This window comes from Vipera berus (genome assembly GCF_964194415.1).
Source record: "Vipera berus genome assembly, chromosome: 2".
NCBI lineage: Eukaryota > Metazoa > Chordata > Lepidosauria > Squamata > Viperidae > Vipera > Vipera berus.
Window position 1 is genome coordinate 63,438,876 of NC_138203.1, and position 23,081 is coordinate 63,461,956.

Below are 23,081 nucleotides of genomic sequence, written 5' to 3' on the forward strand. Positions count from 1 at the left end.
TATTACTAAGGACTGCTTCTTAACTGATTCCTGCATTGTGACGCAAAGTGAATGCTTTAGAAAAATGCCTGCTGTGGAGTTTTTTTAGCATGTTCAAAGCCAGAGGAGACAAATTAGTCTAAATCATAACTCTGGATGCTTATTTAGGCACACCTAAAATGAAGCACCATACAGCTTATTGTGCTGGGGAAGTGTTAAGTACATTTTTGACCTTCCAATGCGAAAAATGAATTATAGTACAAACAAAAATAAATCAGTGCTTCACAGTACAGTTTCCCAACTCCAAGATGAGTATCATATTGACATAAGATTATGTTACAGTGTTTGAAATCACACCCCAGGCTAACCTTCTACTTCCATTAAAGGAACAACTATATAGCTCATAGAAGGATGTAGGCTAGTATCTTACCTCAACAGCTAAACTTCATTTACAGGATATCAGCAGTCTACATTGAAAGCTGTATACTCTCCCCTTATTTATTCAACTTATATGCCAAATACATTTTAAGGGAAGATGGATTGGAACGAGATTACCATGGTTTTAAAACCGGGGGCGGGGGAGGATAGATCAATAACTTGTGCTACACTGATAACACTACTCCGACAGGCAAAAAAGCAAAGGATTGGCAAACTCTAGTAATCAAAACCAAGGAGCATAGAGAAAAAAATGGGACGCAATTAAATAAGGTAACAATAACAACAACACTCAGCCTTAAAAATGACAATAAAGATATTGTGGTGATAGATAGCTTATGCCTTTTAGGATCAACCCTTAAAGCAGCTGGCTCAGGAATTCTGGGAGTTGAACTCCACAAGTCATAAAAGAGCCAAGGTTGCCTACCCCTGCCTTAAAGGAACCAGCAGTTAGAAACCAGCAGCCCGGATAGCCTTATAAAACGTACTGAAATGTCATGAAGTTATCTATACCTACAAAGATCAAAATCATGTAAGTGATTCTGATGGAATCTATAGAAGCAAAAGTTGGATCTTGAAGAGACAGAAATATTAATACCGTACTTTGGAGATTGGTGTGGAGAAGACTCCTTAGAATGTCACGGACAGCCAAGAAAACAAATTACACTCCTTCTGAAATATCCAATGTTGGATTTGGACAGAAGATTTCAGATGAAAAACTCCCCAGTTCTAGCAGCTAAAAGACATTATGCAGGTGTTCCATTCCCCACCCCCACCCCTTATATCCATGTTTTTAATAAAGGAAGAAAAAGAAGGAAGCTGCATTAGAAATACACAAGCAGTTTCGCCTGGAAATTATTATTTGCAGTCCTTCCAATAATATTTTTGGAATGCTTCAAGGTAAAGCACCCCCAAATTTGGAATAACATCATTTACAATTTGACAGTTTGAATTCTATATTTATTATATGTAAGAGTTATTAGGGCACTTATCTACTCTATAGATAAGATGAGGAAATGATTATCTATGGCAGAGGTCTTCAAACTTGGCCCTTTTATGACTTGTGGACTTCAACTCCCAGAATTCCTCAGCCAGGCACGCTGGCTGAGGAATTCTGGGAGTTGAAGTCCACATGTCATAAAAGGGCCAAGTTTGAAGACCTCTGATCTATGGGGTAGGCAACCTCTGCTCTATTATGACTCTTGGACTTCATCTCCCAGAATTCCTGAGCCAGCTTACCCTTGAATACAGAAACATAACTGTGGATAAGCCGAAATTTGTTTGTTTATTTGTTTTTTGCTTCCCATCAGGAATTCACAATTGCCATATACAGTAATGCATTCTTTTCTCCTTTTTTAACACTCAAAATAATCGAGCGAAGTAGGGGAGGGAGGGAGAGAGAGAATATGACTGATCCACAGCTTCTCTGATGTGCAATCCTTCTTAGATGCTATATATATAGTCACACAGTTTTTAAAATAAAGTGAAATTTTAAGACAGACATAACTTGGGTGAAAAAGAAAATAATTTAGCCATGACTTTGTCCTGAAAAGGTGTGGGGAAATTTTTTTTCCTAAACAAATGCTGTGTGGTAGCAAACTTGCTGAAGGATTAAGCAGAACAGATGAGACACTGCCCAATTCAAAAGCTGGTAAACAGAAATACCACTTTGCGGTAAACATGTTCTCTGATGCCTGCCAGACTTTTCATGGTCTGGGAGATGGATAGAAGTTATCTTCTCTGTTAAGAAGCTCAAGAGTTCTCTATAGTTTACAGCAATGTAACTCTGGCATGTGAAATATGATTTCACAGTTTCGTTTGCTTCTGTACTACAACAGAACAGTTGTATAAGTGCTATTAGGTATCACTGTATATTATGCCATAGCTTGCACTGCTCACATTTTCTGCAAAAGCAGTTTGCTTATATTCTGCCTCCTTTTTTCTCCCCTGATCTCCCCGGTATTCGTTCTAAAAGCCTTGATCCAAAGTGTGTCTTAAGCTGCTGGAAACAGAATAATGTCATGAAATAAATTTCTATCTTCTCCAAGAATTGCTTCAAATGGAGCCAATCAGGAATATATACAGGAAGGGCACAACAGCTAATTTGAGAGCTAATTTTTATTACAGGTAAAATTGACTGAAGAGCCACAGGAAGCAGGATGATTTTAATAGAAATTTAAACGTTTGCAAATATTTCAGCAGATCGATTCTAACTCTGGTTTCTCATTTCTAAATGGAAATAATTATATCTAAGCTCTCCAAATAATTTTGAAAATAAGACAATAATTCTTTATCCAGAAACAGTTTCGAGTGAGCTCATACCACGTGCAACTGCTGCAGGAAGCATGGCTGGTGAATAAATGAGGCAGCTCCATTTCAGTGTGGTTTTCAATCCTGAACTCTTCTGGATAAAGTAAAAGCACATTATTTAGGGTAGCGTCAGTTTTTGCTGCTATTCTCAGTTCATGGCTTACAGTGTTTGAGCTGATGCACACTTTGTATTCTTAATTTTGCTAGTATTATTCAGATTTGTTGTTTTAAAGGCCTAATTCCATTTCTACATGTATGTCTGTGTGCATACTAGTTTGGGGACTTTGGGGGCAGAAAAACAGTTTATACATTGTGATAAAAGCAATAAAATGATTATCCACTGGTAGGAAAAAAAAGTGAATTCCTGAAATAATAAAACTTAAACGGCAACTCCAAAATCAGTTTAAAATACACTGCTGGCCAGTGTATTAAACTGGAATTATAGACACCATGAGGAACATCCAATCTCTTCACTTCCTGATCTGCTTTTTGACTAGCCAGAACCAGGTGAAGCCTTTTGGATTAAGTTAACTTTCTTTGCCTTTATCAATTCTTCACAGACATTGGGCCCCAGTTGAGAATTAGATTGAGATGGACTGATAGAAACTCGTCTTCCCCAGTTTGAGGTCTTTCAAAGATGGGCGTGCTAACTTGGAATTTTGGGGAATTCCAAATTCCAGGAACTTTGGTAGGACAGTAAGTTGAATAATAACAACAATACAGGTAGTCCTCAACTTACAACAGTTTACATAGTGACTATTCAAAGTACAACTGCAGTGAAAAAAGTGATTTATGGCAGTTTTTCACACCTATGACTTTTGCAGCATCCCCATCTGAATTTGACCAAAATTCAGGTGCTTGGCAATTGACTCATATTTATGGCTTTTGCAATGTCCCAGGGTCATGGGATCCCCTTTTTGCAATCTTCTGACAAGCAAAGTCAATGGGGAAGCCAGATTCACTTAACAATCATGTTACTAACTTAACAACTGTAATGATTCACTTAACTGTGGCAAGAAAGGTTGTAAAACTCACTTAACAAATGTCTCACTTAGCAACATAAATTTTGGGCTCAATTCTGGTTGTAAATCAAGGGCTTACTGTAATAGCAAATCATATTTATGAATCTATAAAATTGATGGAACATGTTTTGTTTACCATTTGAACTTGCAATTCTGTCTGACAACTATGATGATGTCAACAACAATTGTACACCAGATTTATATCCTTTTTTGTTGGCAGGAACATGCCCTCAGCAAAGATCTGCTCAGGGCATTTTTGCTGATGGCAACATGGATAATGATTTTTGCCAATTTCTCCTTTTTCTAACTGGATTAGATGGCTCAGATGGAGAAATTAAGTGAAATAAAGCTGCTGTTTTCAGCAGGAGCCAAATTCTCTTGTAACATTTAGCTTATATTGACATAATCTATGTGAAATATTTAAGTATTCCCATCCCTCCCTAGAAGATCAAGCAGAGTTCTTTAATATCATTACTACTGAATTTATCAATGTCTGACGTAGGGACATGTGACAAGCAAAACTATCTTCTTCCACTAAGTTCATTAATTCCCTTGAAAAAGCAGCATTACCTGGCCTTCAAAAGAATTTCAACCCAGGCCCCAAACTACTACTAATTATCAAATAACACAAACTGGCTCAAATAGGAATAAGTGAAAAAAGGTTTGAGCAAGGGATTTCTTAGTTTGTAATTTGGTCATGTCATTCATCCAATGCTGACTTACCTGTACAGGCTACAATAGCCACATAAGCAAAAGCAACACAATACATACCAAGTATGTATCAAAATAATTTTTATATAATTTATCTATCAAATTTATATGTTGCCCATCTCCCTGATAAAAGTGACTTTGGGTGGTGTCACATTCTGCTCTCCTGTCTACACCCTATTTAGCACTCCTACTGTGCTTATATAGCAGATTTTATTTTTTATTCTTTTAATCCCAGCATTAAGATGAGAGCTTTGATGTTCAGTTTTGCCTTCCAGTTGTCTATACTCTGTATTTTATGGGTTCTATACTCTTCTATTGTATGGCAGTGAAAGCTGGACCATAAGAAAGGCTGAGCGCCAAAGAATTGAAGCCTTTGAACTATGGTGCTGGAGAAGACTCCTGCGAGTCCCTTGGACTGCAAGGCGATCAAACCGGTCAGTCCTAGAGGAGATCAATCCTGACTGCTCTTTAGAAGGCCAGATCCTGAAGCTAAAACTCAAATACTTTGGCCACCTAATGAGAAGGAAGGATTCACTGGAGAAGAGCCTAATGCTGGGAAAGATTGAGGGCAATAGAAGAAGGGGACGACAGAGAATGAGGTGGCTGGATGGAGTCACTGAAGCAGTAGGTGTGAGCTTAAATGGACTCCAGAAGATGGTAGAGGACAGGAAGGCCTGGAGGAACATTGTCCATAGGGTCGCGATGGGTCGGACACGACTTCGCAACTAACAACAACAACAACAACAAATACTCTTCTATACTCTTTACTCTGTTGGACAGACCTTTTGCAAAAAAAGCAGCAAATTATAACAGGAGGCTAAGTTTTTGTAAATAATGTCCATATTTTCTTCTATGACTGCTGGACATGAAGTGTCAAGAAATAAATAAGAGATCTACAACTAGCAACAAAAGCAGGAAAATTAACCAGTGATCAATTCTTTGGAAGGAAAAACAAGAGGGACTATGACATATTTTAATGTTCTTTGAGAATAAGAGCTGAAGCTTGATTTCACTGATTCCTGACAGTGAAACCCTAATTTGGGGAGGCGGGGGGATAAGTGAAATTAGAAATACAGAAGATGCCTTCTGTACCTATCAGTGAAATAACTAGATAAGTTCTTGCAATTAAGCCTGTCTGAAGTGGGATCTTCTATAGATCAAACAAGGGCTCCCTTCAGTAAGCTACAGCTTATCCTTAGCCTCTCATGATTTTGGTCAGTGGCTCCAATTCACTGGGGAATCCCACTTCTTGTGAAAACTGTCACGGAGTCATTGCTGCCTTTTGATACAGAATTGACTTTGGAGGCCCAGGTTCTTCATACTATTCCCCAACATACTGAAGAATTGTAATGAAGTTATTTGAAGTTTTAATACCTGTCAGTTTTCCAATTCTACACCCATTTATTAAGATCACTGGAATGGTAAATAAGCCTAGACAAGATTGTGTACATACACACACACATGATTTCTCAATCTCTAACCTTGTCAAATTGAACACAAGAAAACAGGTTTTTTTATAACAACTGGAGCACTACCCTAATGTTTCTTCAAAGGTTTCACAAAATTTTATATAGCTTATAAATCTCTTTTGTTTTTCCTTGTTTTTTTTCCTTGATTGTGCTTTTAAGTATCTTTTTTTTAAAAAAGTGGATAGAAAAATCCTGTTTATAATTACCCAGAAGTGAGTCTCTGAGTTAGTCTAAATATATACAGAGTTAAATTATTACACTCTTTGCTTCTATTTTATTGTCCATAGTAAGGCAAGATTATAATAGCATTCATTCTAATTACTCTAATATATAAACTTATACTGTGTGGTTTATAACTAGATTAAAATTGTTTTCAAAAACAACTAAATAATATATTTCAATTTTATTTTAATCTCCAGCTCACCCTGTTGGTCAAGGAGCTGCTGAAAGACAGTTATTAAATTTTTCTGACTCCCAATATCTAGATAAATCTAATATCTTGCAAGGTCTGCTGGTGAAAACATTGTTTTGAGAATAATTTTCCAGGAAACAATAGAGCTCAGCCTTAATCTTGTCCTTCCACTTAAAATGAATCTTAGAAAATGTAGAGCAAAATAGTCAGGTGCTCTCTGGTAATTCCCTGTTTGTCCCTTAGAGAAAATTGTGGAACCTACATGAAAGGATGTTTCATTTCATTTTTAATACAGTAGAAGAACTTATCTCCAAAATTCATTGTATATATTCTACAAAGTATAGAATTTCAAACCTGTTCTAATTCTCTCATTGAGACTGTCCAAAAATATAGTATACATGGCAACCATTTGAATCCTTCCTCCTTGTTGCTATCAATACAGCATAAGACATCCCATGCAAAGAAAATGCATATTGAAAACCAGTGCATACACAAGCCTTTTGCACAATGAAAGGCACATTCAAAGGCAATCCTCTTCAGCTGTAACCAAAAAAACTTAGGCAAGAAAAACCAAATGTACAGGTACAGATTAGGTGAAACTTGGCTCAATAGCAGTAACTGCAAGAGGGATCTTGGAGTGCTAGTGGACAATCACTTAAATATGAGCCAGCAACTACCAACAGAGGGATAGAATCAAGATTACATGAAATGTTAGTACTGCTATATAATGCCTTAATAAGACACACTTGGAATACTGCATCCAGTTTTTGTAAAAAATGTTGAGACTCTAGAAAGAGTGCAGAAAAGAGCAACAAAGATGGTTAGGGGACTGGAGGCTAAAGCATATGAAGAACCGTTGCATGAATTGGGTATGTCTAGTCTAGTGAAAAGAAGGACTAGGGTTGACATGATAAGCAGTATACCAGTATTTGAGGGGCTGCCATAAAGAAAAGGGAGCCAACCCATTTTCCAAAGCACTAAAAGGCAAGACAAGAAGCAATGGATGGAAACTAACTAAGGAGATGTTTACTCAGAAGAAAAGGCCACTGTACTTACTTCTGCTAAGCAAGATTGCAGTCTTTATAACTAGATATGTGATGACATCATACTGTTAACCTTCCCAGGTAAATCAGACAGGAAACATGACCAGATGAGCTAATTTTACTTTATCATTAGCAAAATATTGAAAGTACAGATTTCCCACCATCTCATTTACATCCCGAGAAACAAGGAAGCATCCCTGATGAACCTCTTTTTTATGTCCTCTATTGTCTGACAGATCAAGGAGAGGAGGTAAATCCCCTCCTTGTGGGATTTAATGTGTTTTGAGCTACAGAAACTTCCTTGTTTAGGCAGACAAGAGTATGCACCACAACATTCCCTTTTGAGGACTGTAGGTGCTTGTTATCCAGTAGCTGTAGAAACTGTAACAGTAATGTTATGTCAGTTGCCTTTCTTAAAGGCTAGAGTGAAGCCCTTGATTTCACCTTGCAAGATGAAGCTGAAGTAATATACCGGTATCTCCCACAGAGATTGTGGCTTTCCTTCAACACACACATACGCACGCAGACACATACCCAAGTACATTTGGAACAATTTATGCCAGGAGAGAATGAAAATCAGTTTAGTGTAAAAATTCACATAGGTCTTGGTGTCCTGGCACGTAACCACAACACAGGCGACACAGCTTTGATGCTACCTTCTCAGTTATTTCTCTTCCAGATATAGAGGTCCTGACATTTCTTTGGTATTTGTATGTGATTAAAATATACCCTAAATATAACTTAATTTCTATAAATAGCAAAGTGTGTTTCAAGGCCAATTAAAAATAAATCTGGCCTTTAGGACATGTATAAACAACAAATACATTAAAGCTGAAATAAACATTACCTATTATCTTAAATATCTCCTTGGATGAAGGAGACAATTTTCAATTGTGGAGTTTTCAATTTTATGTACTGACCTATGAAAAGCTTCAATCAACATTGCAGTAACTATTAAAAGATATTACAACTGCAGCAAACTAAAATCTGCCTTTGTCTTAATTTTGTTTCACATATAATTCTATTTATGGGAAAAAATCTAGTGCAGATGCTTCCTTTTGTTATTATACAAAACAAAAATCACATTCTGAAAGGAGGCTTGTAGTAAATGAAGAGTAGCTACTACTTGCATAAGTACAGTAATGCTAAAACATTAAGATGTTTTAAGAAAAGATTGGATAACCAATTGTCTGACATTGTATAGGGTTTCCTGCTTGAGCAGAGGGCTGGACTAGAAGACCTCCAAGATCCCTTCCAACTCTGTAATTCGGTGAGTTTTGTGGTAAAAGAGTCTCCTTTCAGCCTTATCCACTTCTATTCTTCCTCCAAATGACCACAAGGAAGACCCAAGGGGCTTTTCCAAAGGCAACTGGGCTTTGTTTTTTCTTGAAGACACTTCGTTTCTTATCCAAGAAGCAGTTCTGAAGAAGCTTCTTGGATGAGAAGCGAAAACACCTTCAAGGAAAAACGAAGTCCACTTGTGTTTGGAAAAGCATCTTTGGGACAACCATGACCTGGATGACTGAGAATCCCCATAGACATCCACAAAGAAGAGTTCTGAATTGTTCTCCTTCACTTGGATTACCTACAGTTTCCTTATTATCTGAATGCAGACAAACTATGCTTCATTTCATTTGGGATTGGTAGTTATATCGAAGGCTAAATCCAATGTAGGATTCAGATGAAACATTAGCTGCAATTCACTCAAACCAGGATCTTTGCTTAAAAGGGAAGAGGGATGTGAAGCTTGTAGTGCTATTTTTTTATAGAATGTTTCCGTAAGGTGTTCTATAAGCACTTTATACAACAGTTTAAGAATTATAATAAAAAAATGTATGCTTATCATCTAAAAAACAATTAACAAGGCAGAAAGCTTCCAAATCTATTCATAGACTCACAAATGAGCAAATATGTTGCCCTGAATATTAATGCCGATGTCTGGGATTCTGGAATCCTTAATATTTGAAGATTACCTGCTTGAGGGACTTTGATTTGATTTATAGCCCTTCTTCATATCTCACTTGACAGTGTCACTCGGACAAGGATCGCCATCAAAGACTTCAAGAGCCTAATCTTTAAATAGTAAATGAAGAATAGCTACTACTTGTACAATTTACCAAGTACCTGGCAGGGGGCAAACCCTTTCCAATACGGAATTTGTCTGGAAAATTCCCAAGCATCCATGAGATATTTAACTTTATCCTTTTTAAATTTTATTTTGTTTTAACTGCTTCCTATTGGAGCACAGCACTTATCTGGTTTTTATGTTTTTAATTGTACACAGCCAAGAGTCGCTCTGTGAGTGAGATGGGTGGTCTCTAAATCTGATATATAATTAAACATAAAATAAATAAATAAAAGTTCAGAATAATCCTATTCCTAGATAATGTTTTTATAGTCTATTTTGAATTAAGTTAAGCTTCTGGATCATTTTAAAGACAGGCCCTGTAAATGATTTAGTTCCCATAAACACTTGCACAGTTTTTAGACTGCTTTGAAAATGTGTTTAGCTGCTATCTGTACTGCCTTTGGCTGTGATTTCTCTTTCTTTTTGGTTAGCCAGCAGAAGTTATTATGGTGGCCGGTGGGGTTGATTTTCTTAATTGTAATCTATCTTTTCTTCCTTCCCTTTCCTTTCTTAATTATAAACTACCCAGAAGTTGTATGGGTTGAATGGACAGGTATCAATTAATAAATGACTGATTGTACATTATGTGATTGTTTAAGATCTGTTTTTGAATGGAACTCGGAATGAAAAGAAGCATTTTACTTTTTTTCCCATAAACTTCCAATGAAATATATCTTGAGTACAATTTAGTTGAATATAAACAAAAAGCAGTTTTACTCACAAATATAAACAGGTACACAGTTAGTAAAAAGAAAACGAATCCACAATAAGGCATATATCATTTCCAGATGTGTGTATTTTTCAAACGCAAAGACACAGTGGAGAGATGTGACTTGGCTGTACTAACCAAACTATGCAAGCATACATGTACACACATGCTTTGTTAAAAACAAATGTTTATTAAAAACATAGCCTGTAAAACTGAAACTAGTCAATGCAACTCATGCTCTACCTGTATTGCCTTCGGGACAAATTTAAATTTTTAAAATTGATTTTAAAACAACAACAACAACAGAATAATCCTGCATCCAACAGAATACAATTGCTCCATGCTATTGGCTTAGTTTGTGAGCTCCCTGTGTCTATAACTGGATTACCTCTGCATCCTGCTCACGCAGGTGATAGGTTTTCTGCAAGTATTCCAACATTTTTGAACAGAATGTCCTCTTCTGCAGGAGACTCTCCAGAAGTAAGACCAGCTGGTCCGGGGAAAGCTAAAAGAAAATAAATAGCTTGTGAGATAAAATTATAACGTTTTTGTAATTCAAATAAAAGAGGATAGCCAGTGACTAGCCTCAGATAACCTATGAAATTATACCATGTGCTTGTAATATATAAAAACAATGTGCGAGTTCATTAGGAACACTCTTGTGTCATTATTCTAAGAAATTCCTTTATCAAAATGAAGTGAGAGGTTGTTCATTTGTCCAATTCTTACTTAAGTAAGATTAAACCTATACGAAATATATGGAATATTGCAAAATATAACACATTATGTAATTTTCATAGAAAATTATCGGAAGCACAAATTATACTGCATCACTTCCTGGAGATCTTAATATATATATATAGGATTAAATAAAAACAAAACAGAAATACAAATTTATCCAACTTTCTCTTTCAAAATTGAAATAGCAACAATATCATTTGCATGCACACATGCATCCCTATCTCCATATATTCATCTATCCATCTACCCCTTTTAGTGCAATTCTAAGCATACTTATTCAGAGGTAAATTCCCTATGATCAGTGGGTTTAAGTTTCAATTAAGAGTATAAATAATTCTAGTTTACTGCACGCACAATAGAAGAAAATGAGGGATTTAATTGCAGGGAAAATGAACAGAGAAAAATTACAAAACCACCATTGCAACAAGTTCTTAAGTGCTACATTTATTCTGCTTTCTTTATATGAAAAAAATATTGAAAATAAGGTCAAGGGACAGGAAATAAACCATTTGAATGGGAGGTTTGGTGTTCTAAAAAGCAGTATGTGGTTTCTTGTGTAGCCAATGTTTTCATTCCACAAAAAGAAAAGATAATTCTGTGCATAAAATTTCTAGCTTACAGATCCAACATAACCAAATAATGGAAGATCAGGACAGAACTGCTCCAAAATGAAGGACAGTTGGAGAAGACATACTGCAATTATCTGTATGTTTATAGTTACCTATAACATCTCCAAGAGTATAGATTACTGGATTCTATAATCTCTAAGGATATCTAACCATTTTGTAGGCCTGTATTACTATTCTCCCTCCCATCTTTTCTATTACCTATTCCTATTGATATCTTACAACTATCACTTTGTTGGCTGTATCATATGAATTATGATTGTATCTTATTTTTTATGATTTATCACTTTTTTGCTTGTATGAGCACCGAGAGCTTATGCACCAGAGACAAATTCCTTGTGAATCCAATCACACTTGGCCAACAAAGAATATTGTATTGTATTGTATGGTATGGTATTGTATTCCATTCCATTCCATTCCATTCCATTCCATTCTGTAAATCAAAATAGAGTCATTTTAAAAGGTGTTCTTGTTGTCAGTTGCGAAGTCATGTCCAACCCATCGCGACATGGACAACGTTCCTCCAGGCCTTCCTGTCCTCTACCATCTTCTGGAGTCCATTAAGGCTCACGCCTACTGCTTCAGTGACTCCATCCAGCCTCCTTATACTCTGTCGTCCCCTTCTTCTCTTGCCCTCAACCTTTCCCAGCATTAGGCTCTTCTCCAGTGAGTCATTCCTTCTTATTAGGTGGCCAAAGTATTTGACTTTAAACTTCAGGATCTGGCCTTCTAAAGAGCAGTCAGGGTTGATCTCCTCTAGGACTGACCGGTTTGATCGCATTCCAGTCCAAGGGACTCGCAGGAGTCTTCTCCAGTACCATAGTTCAAAGGCTTCAATTCTTTGGCGCTCAGGCTTTCTTATGGTCCAACTTCACAGCCATACATTGCAACTGGGAAGACCATAGCCTTGACTATACGCACTTTTGTTGGCAGGGTGATGTCTCTGCTTTTTTAGTGTGCTGTCTAGATTTGCCATGGCTTTCCTCCCCAGGAGCAAGCATCTTTTAATTTCTTGGCTGCAGTCCCTGTCTACGGTGATCTTGGAGCCCAGGAAAATAAAATCTGTCACTACCTCCATTTCTTCCCCATTTATTTGCCAGGAATTGAGAGGGCCAGATACCATGATCTTGGTTTTCTTCATGTTGAGTTTCAAGCCAACTTTTGCACTCTCCTTCTTCACCCACAACAAGAGGCTCTTCACTTTCTGCCATTAGAGTGGTATCACCTGCATATCTTAGGTTGTTGATATTTCTCCCGGCAATCTTAATTCCAACTTTAGATTCATCTAGCCCTGCCTTTCTCATGATGTGCTCTGCATATAAGTTAAACAGGCAGGGCGACAGTATACAGCCTTGCCGGACTCCTTTCCAAATTTTGAACCAATCAGTGGTTCCATGTCCAGTTCTCACTGTTTCTCAAGAGACAAGTAAAATGATCTGGTACTCTTAAGAACTTGCCACAGTTTGTTGTGATCCACACAATCAAATGCTTTAGCATAGTCAATGAAGCAGAAGTAGATGTTTTTTTTGGAACTCCCTAGCTTTCTCCATGATCCAGCGTATATTGGCAATTTGATCTCTAGTTTTTCTGTCTCTTTGAAACCCTGTCTGTACTTCTGGTAGTTCTCGATCCACATACTGCTGGAATCTAGCTTGTAGGATTTTAAGCATAACTTTACTAGCATGTGAAATGAGTGCAATGGTGCGACAGTTTGAACATTCTTTGGCACTGTCTTTGTTTCGAATTGGAATGTAAACTGATCTTTTCCAATCCTGTGGCCACTGTTGAGTTTTCAAATTTGCTGGCAAATTGAGCGTAGCACTTTTACTGCATTGTCTTTTAAGATTTTGAATAGTTCAGCTGGAATACTGTCACCTCCACTAGCTTTGTTATTGCTCAGCTTTTCTAAGGCCCACTTCACATTCTAGGATGTCTGGCTTGAGGTCAGTGACCACCTCATCATGGTTATCAGGGACGTTAAGTTCATTCTTGTATAGTTCTTCTGTGTAATTTTGCCACCTCCTCTTAATCTCTTCTGCCTCTGTTAGGTCCCTGCCATTTTGGTCCTTTATCATGCCCATTTTTGCATGAAACGTTCCCTTCATCTCTCCAATTTTCTTGAAGAGATCTCTGGTCCTTCCTATTCTATTGTTTTCTTCTATTTCTTTGCACTGTTCATTTAAGAAGGCATTCTTATCTCTTCTAGCTATTCTGTGGAATTCTGCATTCAATTGGGCGTATCTTTCTTTTTCTCCCTTGCCTTTCGCTTCCCTCCTTTCCTCAGCTATTTGCAAAGCTTCCTCAGAGAGCCATTTTGCTTTCTTGCATTTCTTTTTCTCTGGGATGGTTTTAGTTGCTACCTCTTGGACAATGTTGCGAACCTCCATCCATAGTTCTTCAGGCACTCTGTCTATCAGATCTAATTCCTTAAATGTATTTGTCACCTCTACTGTATATTCATCAGGGATATTATTTAGTTCATACCTCAGTGGCCTAGTGCTTTTCCCTACTTTCTTCAGTTTAAGCCTAAACTTTGCAACGAGAAGCTCATGGTCTGAGCCACAGTCAGCTCCTGGTCTTGTTTTCACTGACTGTATAGAGCTTCTCCATCTTTGGCTGCATATCACATAGTCAATCTGATTGCTGTGTTGACCGTCTGATGATGTCCATGTGTAGAGCCGTCTCTTGGGTTGTTGGAAAAGAGTGTTTGCTATCACTATCATATTCTCTTGAGAAAATTCTATCATTCTGTGCCCTGCTTCATTTTGTAGTCCAAGGCCAAACTTGCCTGTTATTCCGGTTATCTTTTGGCTTCCTACTTTAGCATTCCAATCCCCCATGATGATAAGGACATCAATTTTTGGTGTTAGTTCTATAAGGTGCTGTAGGGCTTCATAGAACCGATCAATTTCATCCTCTTCAGCACCGGTGGTTGGAGCATAGACTTGGGCTACTGTGATATTGAATGGTTTGCCTTGGATTCAAACTGAGATCATTCTGTCATTTTGGGGATTGTGTCCCAGTATTGCTTTTCCTATTCTTTTATTGATTATGAAGGCTACTCCATTTCTTCTGAGGGATTCTTGCCCGCAGTAGTATACATGATGGTCATCTGAATTAAATTCATTCCTGTCCATTTTAGTTCGCTGATTCCTAAGATGTCGATGTTCAGTCTTGTCATCTCTTGTTTGACCACGTCCAGCTTGCCTTGACTCATGGATCTTACATTCCAGGTTCCTATGGAGAACCTTTAAAAGGTATCATATATTAAAACTGGGAGAAAAGATTGTTTGCTTCTCTATTACTCTAGGAGAAGGTATCAAACCTTGGCAATTCTGGGAGATGAATTCCACAGGTCTTAAAGTTGCCAAGGTTGGACACCCCTGTGCTAGGATATCCTACATTTCTTTATGATTTGTTTCCATTTACCAGGTTCATGCAATTAAAGCAATAGGTCATTATGCAAATTTATTTTTTTCAGTACTTACAGACTATGCAGAGTTATCCCTCTTAATGCAATCTGTGACATTACCATTTAATCAATAAGGCACAAAAATGATACAATCATAAGATGGACAATATCCATCTTGCATATAGTTAAAGCTACAACTTAAGCACATTTACCCAAGTTCCAGTGAAGATTAGTGAAATTTATCAGTGGGCTTGTGACAGAAACGGGTAGCTTTTTAGAAAAATTGGTACTTTGAATATAAAATCTTAAATGTAGCAGTAAGAAAACAAACCAATTAGCATTCTGGAACCCATACTCTAGATGTGCAGATTTCAACTGCAGAACGTTTATGATGGCAAGGGAAATATAAGACTTGAATTTACATGTTTGGTTCGTATTTAGATTGAGGAATACAGTTTTAAACAACTGTGTCTGCTCAATTTCATTTATATAATACAATTGTTTGTGGGGCTGTTTAAAGTGAAATAGTGGGGTGCTTTTGGAAAATCACTGTCTACTTCTGAAAATAAATCAAAGTTCAAGTGTTGCATAATGTTATTTTATAAATATTTCTTCTTTCTCCATAGAAACTGCTGCCATTTACCAGACTTAAAAATTGACTTGTGGTTTCCTTTGAAATGTACCTTTGGCATTGACTTTATACGTTAACTGTACAAGGAACTATTGTTTAAAATTTCATCAGTGTTCTGAGTTTGGCCAAGTTAAGCAAAGAAATGTAGAAACAAGGTAACCACACGACCTCAGTTTACCTCTGTGAAATTCATATCATTACGCGTTATGCCATTGAAATTTTGAGATTTTGAAAAATTATTAAAAAGCAACCAAAATGATAGGACAAAGTAAGAATCTTCCACTTATTACTTCTGCCATTCATCTCCAATCCTGAATTTTATATTTAAGAGCAAACGATACTAGGGAGAAATTAGAAAATATGAACATATAAAATGTGCATTTCTCATGTATGAACTAAACGTATATGCATATGTGAAATGTACTGTATATGCAAAATATACCCTTTCTATTTGATTTTTAAATGGTATTTTTAAAACTTTTAATCAGTTGAAGAAGTAGAATTTAATAGAGGATAAACGTGGACTTGTTCCATACACGACTCATGATGTATTTATGACCACCTCAAGATATTCTCTCATACCGTTTATGCCATGAGTGAATTTTGTGCCCTTCAGATAGAATGCATACATTAAGTTCTAACTATGTTGTCTATAATTCATTCTTTAGCTCAAAACAATATAAATAATATTAAAAATGTACAAACTTAAAATATGTTTTGATTGGTGATTAGCTTTTTTCAGCTGCATTCTCCTTTCACTGACGTGTATCTATGTCAGCAGTCTTCAACCTTTCAGACTCCACAGGCTGGCGGTGGTGGGAGGGGGAGAGGAAATGGTTTCACGTGTGTGCCCGCAGCTTGCACGGCCCGGTTCCCAAAGGGCCAGGAGCCAGTACCGGGCTGTATACCAGGGGCTGGGGACCCCTGATCTATATGATTACATGATTCTCTCCATGATAGTTTGTTGATTAATTTGCAAGACTTTCAATTATTTGAACTCTTTGTGTGATGTTTTCTAGTTCATGATTAGCAAATCCATGCTGATTCTTTTCTACTAAATCCATGCTACAATTACTACAACTAGCTTATATGACTCTTCCTTATAGCTTATAACAATAAACAGTTAGGACTGATATTTGGGCAGAATATCACCATTTTGAAATAATGCACTTTAGAGTACTCCCATAAGAGATAACACAAATTACTGCTGCAACTCTAAGTGGGATCATTTAATTTCTAACGGGATCTGGTTGAATTTCAAAGCAACTGAAAGCAGTGGGGCAGTCTACCAAAACTAAAAGGGATGGCAATTTAGGTGACAATATCTGGATTGCAAAAACTATGAAAACACTAGAGGGCAGCAGAAATATTACAGAAAGCTGCTTTGCTGCCCTCTAATGCTCATCCAGGGATGCGGTGGCTCAGTGGGTTAGGACACTGAGCTTGTCGATCAGAAGGTCGGCAGTTTGGCGGGTCGAATCCCGAGTGCCGCGTAACAGAGTGAGTGCCTGTTACTCGTCCCAGCTTCTGCCAACCTAGCAGTTCGAAAGCACGTAAAAATGCAAGTAGAAAAATAGGGACCACTACGGTGGGAAGGTAACAGTGTTCCGTGCGCCTTTGGCGTCTAGTCATGCTGGCCACATGACCATGGAGACGTCCTTGGACAAGCGCTGGCTCTTCGGCTTTGAAACAGAGATGAGCACCGGCCCCTAGAGTTGGAAATGACTAGCACACATGTGCGGGGGAACCTTTTTTTACCTTTAATGCTCATCCAAATTTTTGCAGCCCTAGATGTACTATCCCTAATGGTAAACCAGCACACTTTAAGTAGACTTGTAAGTTTACAGGGGACAGTGTTACTGTACACAGGCTCCCAATCACTTTATTATATTTTCATTGATTTTTTTTTCTGACATGGATTCATCCAGATACTAATGAATGACCTGTGTAATGTGCTCCCACTCTATACAGTAATGTTAAAGCATAAGAATCTTTCAACCTCTTAAAGATTAATATACGGGTAGTCCTCGACATTACAACAAATCATTTAATGACCGTTCAAAGTTACAATGGTACTGAAAAAGTGATTTATGATCATTTTTCACACTTATGACCATTGCATTATTCCCACGGTCATGTGATCAAAATTCATAGCCTTGGCAACTGATTCATATTTATGGCAGTGGCCCAAGTCACCTTTTGCGCCCTTCTGACAAGCAAAGTCAATGGGCAAGCCAGATTCACTTAACAACCATGTTACTAACTTACCAACTGCAGGGATTCACTTCACAACTGTGACAAGAAAGGTTGTAAAATGGAACAAAACTCATTTAACAACTGTCTCACTTAGGATCAGAAATTTTGGGCTCAATTGTGATCGTAAATCGAGGACTATCTCTATGTAAAAGGTTAGGAAAAATATAGGCCTGCTGCACTGAATTGGATGTTTGTAAGAAATTTTCAGACCTCTGGCCAAGCAGCATAATACAAATTTAACAAACAAAGTGAGTTAAAGAGAAAAGAAAGATAAGTGATAAAAATATAGTAAACTCGGCTGGTAGGAAAAATTGCATCAGTGAGAGATACTGCCAAAGCAATAGAGGGCTTAAAAGCTAGCCTGAAAAAAATAATCGTTTTTCCCATGATTGTTTGTGCCAAATGTGTTTTAAGAGAGAGTACTAGAGAGAAGACATAAATTATTATGTTATGCTGAGCGGGCTGAAATAGTCTGCAATTTTCAAAGAACAGTTCCATATGCCAGCCAGAAAATCATATTCCTTGAAATGGTAAATTCTCGCAAGTGTCTCTGGTCTTTAAAGTTTAATAATTCTTTTAAGTGTAACAACTGAGGTTTTAAATCATTTTTACTGGGTTACCGATAACACACGCTGAACTGTACTGTGCTCTTCTGCGGGTTCACACATGTACACGTTTTTTGAAGTTTGCATTCCCGACTCTTTAACTTCCAAAATCCAGTTGGAAAAATGCAGTAAAGCCAAGTTTGAAAAAACAAGAAAAATACATTCCTAAAAATGCAACCAAATTAGAAAAGAACAATTGTTAACAATGCATTCTGACTAAGCAGCGTGTGGATAGTCCTAGCTCCCCCAGGATCTAAACAGGAACTAGATTTATACATCTACTTAGTAAGACAAATGCCTAATGCAGTCATTTTTTAAAGTGAACTGAAGTCTCCAACCGCCAACTCTTTGGAAAAAGTTTTGACAAAGCAAGTACAGGATTTGAGCAGCAACAAAAGCAAGCTCCTTTTTATCCCAATGCCAAACAAAATAGTCACAGGGAAAACCCTCTCTTATTGCATCCAAAGCTTCCTCACTGTTTTCTACAAGGTCACTGGCCTCTCCTCCCAGAAGACCACCCACCTTAAAAGAGACTATTTGTCAACCCTGCATTAGCATAATGACATAAATACCAGATCCTCAACTAATTCTGGAAAAAAAATGTCATTGAAACGTTTAACTACTGACCTTCCACCGCTATAAAAAATGTGACAGAGATATATGCACTTGAGCATCCAACAGCATGACGACTTGTGCCGCACCCCTAAGCCAGGACACAAATCATTAAGGAGTACAGCTGGTATTCTGAATATCCCATTTGCTACAGTCTGCACTTGAATGAATTCATTGAAAGCCTCCTCAAAGGGAAAAAGTGCCTGGACTCATGCGGCAACCAAGTGACGCTGGCGTGATTTCTATTATTACTCCATTATCACACTGGGACCTGTGCCTAAATGAGCATACTTCCTCCCTGATGCCATTTCCTTTTATCCTGGCTGTAGCCTAAAATTGGATCAATGGGAGTAATATGTATGATGTCATTTCATTTAGAGCTACTGCCTCCTTCTCCTCCTCCTCCTCTTTCTCCGGCACATACAGATGGATCAATTCTTCCCAAAAATGGTTAAGAAATGCATAGGGAGTTGATTCTCCCAGAAATGGGTTCTCCGCTATATCCGTCTATGTTATTACGGAAAGGAACTGTTTATGCTGATGGAAAACAGCAGTTGGGTGTGGGGGAGAGAAGGCTTGTTTTTTTGATCCACTACTGTGTGCTGGAGAATGCTGGCTAAAACTCAACACAAACAAGTCCCAAAACAGAATTAGAAAACTTGACCTTTGAATATTACAAAGAGATATCTTTTCTTTTCAGACATACAACAGATTCAAGCGCAGCCCTTCCCCCGTAAAAGAGCACAGTGTTTTACTCTCTCTGTAAAGGTTTTTACGAGATTTCCCGGAGTAAAGCAGAATGCCTTCCTATGCCTCTCTCAAAAAAAAAGTAGGGAAGGGAAAGAAGACAATCCACAGCTTTGGTATTGAATGGCTGCCTTTAAACAAAGCTTCCTTATTAAACACTGATAAGAAAGCTGTCAAATTAGTTCAAGAAACTGGCTTTATAGGGTCAGGGTATCTCTCGCAGCCTTGGAAAAATGGCCAAGAAAGGGAATTGTCAAGACTCTCTGGTCATAAACCCTTTGCTTTGTCAATTTGCCTTCAGGGTTTGTTTTCTACTGGCTGTAATTAAACTAAGACGTTCTTAGAACAATTGTTTCATCTGCCAAGGACAGAAATCAAGAAAAATTAAATATTACAATAAAATTCAAAGCGTTGTTTCTTATTTAACAGTAAACACATTTAGAAAGACCTTGTCAGGGTATAACTCAAATGATATTCCTCAATGCTGTTGTTTTTCCTCTGTACTCTGCACCCCACCCCACCCCCGTCTTTCTTTCTTTTCAAATAAATGCAAGCATTTCTCCTTCAGGGACAAACATACGTTTATTTTAACCAACATGTGAATTTAATAAAAACAGCCACAAAAACAGCTGTGAAAAAAAACAGAACAATATTCTGCAGCAAGAAGGTTCAACCATGGAAAAATGAACCAGGACTGAGTTAAGAGGCAGAACCATCTATGAAAATAAGTCTTCAGCTGATGAGCTGAGTGTCTATGCACACAGTCCGAATGAAAAGACAATGCTGTTTTAAGGCCAATAAGCCTAATCTATCCTTTATTATGAGGGCATGCAGCCTTTTCCATACAGGGTGACAAACTACCTGCTAAGCTCTCTCTTTCTCACATACAAACAAAATCAAACTTTTTTTTAAAAAAAAAAGAGAGGGTTAGGACCAAAAAAGAGAGAAATCTATATTGATATTGAACTGAATTTAAATACGAAAAATGTGATTTCTCATCATGAATATTTTCATTTCCTTTCTTTTTTTGTTGCCACAGAACAAAATGATCCCCAACTACTGTTTGGGGTGTAACATCTGGGGTGTAACACAGCTCTGGAGCAGCAGATCTTTCACCTTTGATTTATTTAGATTATCTCTCCTTTCTTCTCCATAGGTTTAGGTTTAGGTTTTAGGTTTTATTAAATTTTTATACCGCCCTTCTCCCGAAGGACTCAGGGCGGTGAACAGGGCATATCATAAAACTACAAAAATACAAAAGTTAAAAAAGAATTAAATTATTGCCCATAATAAAAACAATAGAAAATATATATAAATATTAAAACCCTAAATAACTCCCCATCAGGCCAGGCCAGCTTGTTCAAATAAATGGGTCTTTAACCCGTGCCGGAAGGAGCGGAGATCCGGTGCCATCCGGAGCTCAACCGGCAGCTGATTCCACAAAGCCGGAGCGCCCACAGAGAAGGCCCTCCCCCTGGGGGCCACCAGCCGACATTCTCTGACTGGAGGCACCCTGAGGAGGCCCTCTCTGTGGGAACGCACAGGGCGGAGGGGAGTCAACGCCGGCAGCAGGTGTATTTACTCTTGATTTCTGAGGTCTATGAATCTTGGGAGAACCTACTCAAGGCTAAATCCTCTCATTTGTTTGTTATTTAGTTAAAATATTTGTAATTTTCAAATAATTTTTATTCTATTTTAAATCTGGCTTAAAGAAGCTCCAACATCCAATTATTTTATGAGCTTTCCATTAATAATGGTTGATACTTTTAACCACTACTACAATTTTATGCTGAAAGTTGTTTTCAGGTAAATATTCTTCTGAATATTGTATCTAACTTCTAAATCTTGTTCGTGATGCTTTTTATGTGGGGAGAGGTCTTGAGTTGGCAGTCGGCAGTCTTTCAAGACTGCCTATTCAATCCACTTCTCAACATATAACCATTACACTGTTTTTCAGCACTACCAAATATGACTAAAGAAATAACTTTAAGAACCTCTGAAATATTTGTCCATAGAAACCTTAAATGTTTTCTAAAACTTTTAGCCTTTCTCATAGTTTAAATACCTGCCACGCAGATGGGAAAAAAGCAACAGGGGTTAAATGAGTATGTGCCTTCTGTTCAATGTTTACAGAATAATTTATATCAGCACTACATACACCATTATAGATTCAAACTGAAATCGCATCTTGGTGTGCAAAATATAACCAAAATGCTCCAGTATATGAAATTATGTCGCGATTTGAAATTCTGACTGCTATATTTTAAAAATCACAACACCCACTAAAAAAAAGCGGGTAGGGTTTCTGAATCAACCAGAAAATTTACTTCATATTCGTGAATGGGCCTTCTGGAACTCAAAAGAGAATTCTTAACATGACACAACAATTTTCTATAAATTCAGAGGCACAGCGGTATCACTGATGCTTAATAATAGTAGAAGTGCTATCAATCAGCTACAGGGTGATTGTATTGACATCAACAGTAAATACTGTTGGAAACAATGTAATTATTGTTGCCTGTAGTACAATGTTTCTTGATTTATAATTCATCATTCTTCTTTCCAACCATGTGCATATAACTCAAGAAGACAGACACTTCAGATATACAATTAGGATGATTTGCACCATAACAACTTTGGCTTTAAAATATTATGATTCTTTTTATTCTTGCTGAAAAGACTGACACAGAAACTACTAATATGCTCTGCCATTGCCTCTTACTTTCAGCATACTTAGCCCTCTAAGACAATAGCTAGAATGGAGCTGATTTGCATCTAGAAGACTAGAGACTGCAAGCAAAGTCAAGAAGTATGTAGAGAAGCTCAGTTAATTATCCTTTTATTTTAAAGAACTTTTATACAAATTATTATTATCAGAAAGGGAATTCTTTTCAGTTTATTTATTAATACATTCATCATGTTTTTTTAAAAATATGAGACATTGCTAGATGAAACTAAACCTTAACAAGTAGTAAAATAAAATGTAAAAAGTGAAAAAACAATTTGTTATAATTGAATTTCATTGAAAATGTCATCATCGTGCACAATCTGAGTTTAAACAATCACTGCTACAATTTGGCCCCAAATCCACAGAATTATTAACATGACTTTAGACTGATCAATGCACATTAAGAATGTATAAATTTTTCTGTACCATCAGAATTTAGGATTGACATTATAGTTTGTGGATAAAAACAATACTAATAATATGGAAAAGAAGCAAGAAGGAAAAT

At 37.2% G+C, this 23,081-nt stretch overlaps 1 protein-coding gene across 1 annotated transcript in view; it reads right to left on the reverse strand.

Annotated features, from left to right (window-relative positions):
• AOPEP (aminopeptidase O (putative)) overlaps nucleotides 1–23,081 on the reverse strand; it is a 202,189-nt gene that overhangs the window by 11,692 nt on the left and 167,416 nt on the right. Inside the window, exon 14 of the mRNA XM_081318746.1 lies at nucleotides 10,607–10,723. Within this exon, the coding sequence (XP_081174872.1) occupies nucleotides 10,607–10,723 (117 nt within the window). The remainder of the gene's footprint in view (nucleotides 1–10,606; nucleotides 10,724–23,081) is intronic.